Here is an 8,013-nt window from a genome sequence, read left to right on the forward strand (position 1 = left end):
CGTGCAGATCTTCAGGACAAAACATATTGGGTTGGTTTAGAATTATAGAATTACTGACAACATGTAAACTATATGTTGTCTTCAAATACATTTTATAAGCAATTGTCATTTCTCAAAGACATAGTTGCGAATCTTTGCCATATTAACATTAGACGTGGTATAAGTCAAAACACCTCAAAACAAGACATGGTATCAAAAACGAATTCAACTAGCTAAAACGGCAGGTAGCCTGGTGGATAGAGCATTGGGCCAGTAACTGAAAGGTTGCTAGATCGAATCCCCAATCTGACAAGGTAAAAATCTGCTGTTCTGAACATGGCAGTTAACCCACTGTTCCTAGGATGTCATTGTAAATAAGAATTTGTTCTTAACTGACTTTCCTGGTTAAATAAAAACAAGCCACCTATGACTCCCCACATGGCAGCTTCTTGTCATTGTTGCTAGCTATCTGACAGTTCAGAATCCCTTCTACCCATGCAATGTGTGTGCATCCTTTTGACGTTGTTAGGATACCTGTCTATAACTACCTGTGTCTTGTCTGCTATCAAAGAACATAGCTATCTTGGAATATGTAGCCTACATTGTACTCATCACCCCCATGTAGAAAAAGAGCACAAAATGGTGATGGACACTTAGTTACAAGCCCCCGTTTCAGTGAGCGCATACCCTGCTTGGCACTGTTACAGCCAGTCCCCAATGTGGGCATGGCAGAGGGGGTACAATGCCAGCTTTGTGCCCCCCTTTCCCCTTAAGCTCAAACACAGACAATGCTCAGAGGCCTCATACAAGTGATGCAGTCTGTCCGAGAGAGGGGGCGTTGAAAGCTTGTCGCTCCTTCTTCACCTTCCAGCTTCCACACAATCTGACATCTTTCCCTCAGTTCTTGGCCAAACATTGGAGATGGCCTGTGGTTGCAAAAGTGTCAGTGGAATCTTGTGTAAAGCCAAGCATATTCTAATAAAGAACAAATAGCCTATTGCTTAATGTCTTTTTATCACCCGTGATTTCCAATATCAGAAACCTGAAATTCAAAAGGTTGCTGAATGGGTGTCAGGTAGCCTAGCAGTTAAGAGCATTGGGCCAGTAACTGAAAGGTCACTAGTTCAAATCCCTCACATCTGGTGATGTGCCCTTGAGCAAGGCACTTAGCCCTAGTTGCTCTGGGTAAGAATGTCTGCTAAAATATGAAAATTAATAGTAAAGCAATTTTCTCTGTGGTCAAGAAAGGTGTCAGAGTTTGTCAACCTTCCAAACAATGGTGACCCTGTAGAATAATAAGATGTCTTAACATTGGAGTAACTTTTTGTAGTCTAAATAATGGAACAAATTCAAACTTTTAATAGTGGACAAACTCTTCCTTAGCAATGGAAAAGAGTAAGTCTGGTCTATAGGTTGCAATGGCACGCCGTCACTGCTCTAATCTCTGATTGATCTAGAGAAACTAAGTGGCTGTGGTGTTTTGCAGAAGTCAAGGACAGGGGCCCATAGAGCCCCACAGTGGAGGTGTCATAATACCTATAAAACCTAGCGGTCAAACAGGGAAATGGTTCCAATCGTTTATACGTTTTTACACCATTCATTTTTCCCATTGGAGATTTTAGAAACACTATAATAAAATAAGAGCTGCGTTTCGTGTAGGCTTATCCTGGCGTGATATTTTGATAACCATGTAAATCTCTCTTGGACAAGGTGACTCGTTTTTAAAAAATATATATTTTTGGGGACTTTTACACCTTTTCCTCGATACAGTTTTGTCCCAGCACTGAAACTCCTCTACGGACTCAGGAGAGGCAAAGGTCGAGAGCCATGCGTCCTCCGAAACACAACCCTGCCAAGACTGTCACGAACGTCGTCTTGGAAATGACAGGCCCAAGGTGCAGCGTGGTACGTGTACATTTCTTTTAATGTTACAAATGTCGCCAACAAAACAAGAAATACAAAAAACGAACGTGAAGCTTACTAGGGCTATACAGGCCACTAACAAAGTCAACTACTCTCAACTAAGGTGGAAAAACAGGCTGCCTAAGTATGATTCCAAATCAGAGACAACAATAGACAGCTGTCCCTGATTGAGAACCATACCCGGCCAAAACATAGAAACAGAAAACATAGAAATAAAGAAACTAGAATGCCCACCCTAGTTATACCTGGCCTAACCAAAATAGAGAATAAAAGCCTCTCTATGGCCAGGGCGTGACAGTACCCCCCCCCCAAAGTTCTGGCCGCAAAACCTGACTCTATAGGGGAGGGTCCGGGTGGGCATCTACTTCGGTGGTGGCTCCGGTGCGGGACGCAGACCCCGCTCCACCTCTGGCTCCCCCCACTTTGGTGGCGCCTCTGGACTGGGGACCCTCGCTGCAGGCCCCGGACTGGGGGCCCTCGCTGCAGGCCCCGGACTGGGGACCCTCGCTGCAGGCCCCGGACTGGGGACCCTCGCTGCAGGCCCCGGACTGGGGACCCTCGCTGCAGGCCCCGGACTGGGGACCCTCGCTGCAGGCCCCGGACTGGGGACCCTCGCTGCAGGCCCCGGACTGGGGACCCTCGTTGCAGGCCCCGGACTGGGGACCCTCGTTGCAGGCCCCGGACTGGAGACCGTCATTGGAGGCTCCGGACTGAAGACCATCGCTGGAGGCTCCGGACTGGGGACTGTCGCTGGAGGCTCTGGACCGCGGATTAATGCTGGAGGCTTCGTGCCATGGATCCTCACTGCAGGCTCCAGGCCATGGATCATCACTGGAGGCTTCGTGCCATGAATCATCACTGGAGGCTTCGTGCCATGGATCATCACTGGAGGCTTCGTGCCATGGATCATCACTGGAGGCTTCGTGCCATGGATCACCACTGGAGGCTTCGTGCCATGGATCACCACTGGAGGCTTCGTGCCATGGATCATCACTGGAGGCTTCGTGCCATGGATCATCACTGGAGGTTTTGTGCCATAGATCATCACTGGAGGCTTCTTGCCATGGATCACCACTGGAGGCTTCGTGCCATGGATCACCACTGGAGGCTTCGTGCCATGGATCACCACTGGAGGCTTCGTGCCATGGATCATCACTGGAGGGAGGAAACGTATGGACAGCCTGGTGCGTGGAGCTGCTACAGGGCTTACCAGGCTGGGGAGACATACTGGAGGCCTGGTTCTTGGAGCAGGCACAGGACTCACATGGCTGGGGAGACATACTGGAGGCCTGGTTCTTGGAGCAGGCACCGGATACACTGGGCCATGGAGGCGCACTGGAGGTCTCGAGCGTAGAGCCTGTACAACCCATCCTGGCTGGATGGTTACCTTCACCAGGGCAAAGGCGGGGCGCTGGCACAGGATGCACTGGGCTGTGCAGACGCACCGGAGACACAGTGCGCAGAGCCGGCGAAAGATATCCTGGGCCGTAGAGACGCACTGGCAGCCAGATGCGCTGAGCCGGCACTATCCGTCCTGGCTGGATGCCCACTCTAGCCCGGCCGATGCGGGGAGCTGGAATGTAGCGCACCGGGCTGTGAACTTGCAGTGGAGACACCGTGCGCTCCACCGCATAACACGGTGCCTGACCAGTACCACGCTCCCTATGGTAAGCACGAGGAGTTGACTCAAGTCTCCAACCTGACTCAGCCAATCTCCTCGTGCGCCCCCCAATTTTCTTTTGGGGGGGGGGGGCTCCCGGTCTTTCGTGCCAGCCTTGACCCTGTGTAATCCTGGGCCCTTTTACTCGCTGCCTCCGCCTTCCTCGCTGCTTCCACCTGCTCCCAGGGCAGGCGATCCTTTCCCGCCAGGATCTCCTCCCACGTCCTGGATCCTTTCCCATTCAGGATGTCCTCCCATGTCCATTCCTCCTTACCACGCTGCTTGGTCCGTTTGTGGTGGGTAGTTCTGTCACGAACGTAGTCTTGGAATTGACAGGCCCAAGGTGCAGTGTTGTGAGCGTACATTTCTTTTAATGTTACAAATGTCGCCAACAAAACAAGAAATACAAAAAACGAACGTGAAGCTTACTAGGGCTATACAGGCCACTAACAAAGTCCACTACCCACAACTAAGGTGGAAAAACAGGCTGCCTAAGTATGATTCCAAATCAGAGACAACGATAGACAGCTGTCCCTGATTGAGAACTACACCCGGCCAAAACATAGAAACAGAAAACATAAAAATAAAGAAACTAGAATGCCCACCCTAGTCATACCCTGGCCTAACCAAAATAGAGAATAAAAGCCTCTCTATGGCCAGGGCGTGACAAAGCCGCACTGCTTCTTGACACACTACTCGCTTAACTAAGTAGCCAGCCACACCAATGTGCATGGACAAGGTGACTTTTATTAATATATTCGTCTCTATTTAATCTCATATTTGAAAATGCTAATTAGCTTCAAAGTAGACATCTTGGAAGACCACAAATCCCTGCAAGCTCCTGCACGTCATCTCTATATGAAACCTTTGCTAAACAGGTATTGTGCCAGTTTAAAACTTGCACAAGACAATTCACAGAACTGTCAACTGAAAGGCATTTTGGCAATTTATTCATTACTACATTTAGCTAACATTAGACAGTTAACCCAGAGATTCTTACCTTTGCCTCGATTTGGCATTCTCGTCCAGATAGCAGCTAATTAGCATTTATTGTTTTGCAGGTAAATACAGGCAAATATATTGATAAAAGTCACCTTGTCCTACTGAGATTTACCTGGTTATCAAAACAATTGGAACCATTTCCCTATTTGACAGCTAGGTTTTAAATTTATTACAAGTCATACGGTGGTACACAATTCTGACCAAAGCTGGAGCAGTTAACGATTGACAGGACAGGAAGCCAGGTGATCAGCAAGTGGGTGGAGGGCTAAAGAAGCCAGTTGCCCAATCTGTGTGTGTGTGTGTGTGTGTGTGTGTGTGTGTGTGTGTGTGTGTGTGTGTGTGTGTGTGTGTGTGTGTGTGTGTGTGTGTGTGTGTGTGTGTGTGTGTGTTTGTGCTCCAGAGGCACTGTACTACTATGGCTGACCCTGTAAAACAACACATTTCACTGCACATATCTGGTGTATGTGACAATAAAATATTTATATTCACTTGTTTTAGAAGACAACTTTTGTCAGTAATGCAATGTTGACAAGACATGCCACATCTATTTCTCAATCTTAGGAAAGAGAGAATGAGAATGTGTATTTAAGTGATAATTCCCGAGAAGCCGCTGTTTGGAGGATATATTGTCACGGGTGTTGTTAGGCCCGAGATGAAGTTGAGTAATGAATAAATTAGCCACAAAATAAAGTTTAAACAAATCTCTGCTGTTGAAAACTAAATGTTAGTCTAAAAAAAATGTGAGATCATGTCTAGATGCTTTTTATAGTGGAGATCAAGTTTATAATTTGCCTAGCTGGGCTGACGAGACAGTGAATTACGCAGTTAGACTGAAGAGAGTAAATAAGCATTTTAACTTCATAGATTTAGGCGGTGGTAACTTGTGGAACAGACACCGTCTGGAAGGCTGTTTTAACAAATTAGCATTCAGGATTAGACCCATCCGTTGTATAAAACGGAATAATAGTGATTAGATATGTAGCTAGCTAGCTAATAACTGGGAAATTAATTTAACATTTTCTTAAAATGGTACATGAAGGTTTCTAAAAATAAATTGTAAATTGTGTTTAAAAGGTTAAATTTATTTCAATTGGTTAGGCCAAAGTAAATCAGAAATGTATTCTTTTATTCTGAATTCTAAAGCAGGCAAACCTATTGCAGACTAGAATCGGCTGGCTAAAGCTAGCTACTGTGTATCTCTAATACAGTGAGAAACAATGACTGTAGGTGCGAAAAAATGGCTATAGCTAGCCACTGCCAGTTAACTGCACACTGGTCTTTTGGCGCATTTCAGCCATCAGAGGAACTGTCAGCTCGCTACTTTGAGTGATTGCGACAGTTTTCTCACTTTTACATTGTTTAATGTTTACTCACCTCTATCTTGTCAACATTCCTGGCACATCCCACAACCTTCATGCCGTGTTGGACAAGTGCCCGTGCAACAGCCGCTCCAATCCCGACCGAGGCTCCAGTCACGAGAGCTACTCTGCCTTTCCACCGCTCCATTTCAATTGATTATTTGGCTATTACAAAGACTAGCTAGCTAGTTTTCAAAACGGTCGTAGTAGAACGACAGATTTCGTTTACCTATGTCTGTTGAACAGTCACAATAGACATAACAGTTACTTGTTTATATGAGGCGGTCTGTTACACGGTTCAACCCTCCCTTATATTGTTTTCGTAGCATCCAGGAAAAGGCATAGTGCGGAAACCCCAATCCCTGCGCTCGGGATTAAATATTAAATGACAAACATTGCGCTATGTGTTTGGTTGACGTCCCCTTCCGCTTGTTTATTTTAGCGCTTTTACTTTCGCAGACCTGAAACCGCTGCATTGCTGGGCCCTCATTGCAGAATTTATGAGCAATAAAGAAAGACATTTATGTTCAATGAGTTTATTGGTTATTATATGTACTCTAGGAGACAATGTCATACATTTCCTTCAAAATGTATTGACTTTGGTCAATAATTGATTTAGGCTAAATGCAAAACGTATCTACCCAGTCAAAATGTAATGTACCCGTCCGGTAAACCATTTGTAAGCAATAATCAAATATTATCTCAATGATAATAACAAACACAAGGACAATGTAGATTTAAAATATATTTGTTTTCCTATTTAAATTAGTATAATTTAATAATGCTGTAATAAATGCACCATATGGGCCATGATTGGTTAGTTGGAACCACAATACAATTATTGCAACGTAAATACAACAAAAGAAATGCAACAATGTGCACAAGTTTAGTTCAGATTGGTCAATTTAAATTGAGACAAGTCACTGTCCTCACTGGACCCTCTGTCTCTTCGGACTCTATATGGACTCTGAGTTTTCCGGGACACTGGCTAATTCCCAGGTCCTCTTCCGGGAGACTGAAGGTACATTTGGGACTAGCACACTGATAATGCCACTGTCCTCCTCATACTTCCTCTTTTTATTCAGAGGGTTTCCCTCTAGCTGTCAGCAGCCTGGGCTTTTTGAAGGACTGTGCTCCTTTTACATGTGACCCTAGAGGTGAGGAGACTGTCAGAGTCCTCTGATAATCTTTTCGTCTTTGAGGGTGTGTCCTCTGGCTGAAAGCTTCCTGGGCAGCTAGTAGTCGTCGATTCTGTGGCTGTCCTATGGCAGCGCTTTGGTACTACAGAGACATACAATGCATTCGGAAAATATTCAGATCCCTTGACTTTTTCCACATTTTGATTACATTTATTAAATCATTTTTTTCTCCTCATCAATCTACAATCGTGGGCAAAAGTTTTGAGAATGACACAAATATTAATTTTCACAAAGTCTGCTGCCTCAGTTTGTATGATGGCAATTTGCATATACTCCAGAATGTTATGAAGCGTGATCAGATGAATTGCAATTAATTGCAAAGTCCCTCTTTGCCATGCAAATGAACTGAATCCCCCAAAAACATTTCCACTGCATTTCAGCCCTGTGACAAAAGGACCAGCTGACATCATGTCAGTGATTCTCTCGTTAATACAGGTGTGAGTGTTGACGAAGACAAGGCTGGAGATCACTCTGTCATGGTGATTGAGTTCAAATACCAGACTGGAAGCTTCAAAAGGAGGGTGGTGCTTGGAATCATTGTTCTTCCTCTGTCAACCATGGTTACCTGCAAGGAAACACGTGCCGTCATCATTGCGTTGCACAAAAAGGGCTTCACAGGCAAGGATATTGCTGCCAGTAAGATTGCACCTAAATCAACCATTTATTGGATCATCAAGAACTTCAAGGAGAGAGTGGTTCAATTGTTGTGAAGAAGGCTTCAGGGCGCCCAAGAAAGTCCAGCAGGCACCAGGACCGTCTCCTAAAGTTGATTCAGCTGCGGGATTGGGGCACCACCAGTACAGAGCTTGCTCAGGAATGGCAGCAGGCAGGTATGAGTGCATCTGCACGCACAGTGAGGTGAAGACTTTTGGAGAATGGCCTGGTGTCAAGA

General features: G+C 45.6%; 1 protein-coding gene across 1 annotated transcript in view; it reads right to left on the reverse strand.

Annotated features, from left to right (window-relative positions):
• LOC129868328 (dehydrogenase/reductase SDR family member 11) overlaps window positions 1–6,312 on the reverse strand; it is a 42,745-nt gene extending 36,433 nt beyond the window's left edge. The window contains exon 1 of the mRNA XM_055942209.1: window positions 5,939–6,312. Within this exon, the coding sequence (XP_055798184.1) occupies window positions 5,939–6,070 (132 nt within the window). The 5' untranslated portion in view covers window positions 6,071–6,312. The remainder of the gene's footprint in view (window positions 1–5,938) is intronic.
• Window positions 6,313–8,013: the final 1,701 nt, after the last annotated feature.

Source organism: Salvelinus fontinalis, chromosome 13 (assembly GCF_029448725.1).
Source record: "Salvelinus fontinalis isolate EN_2023a chromosome 13, ASM2944872v1, whole genome shotgun sequence".
Lineage (NCBI taxonomy): Eukaryota > Metazoa > Chordata > Actinopteri > Salmoniformes > Salmonidae > Salvelinus > Salvelinus fontinalis.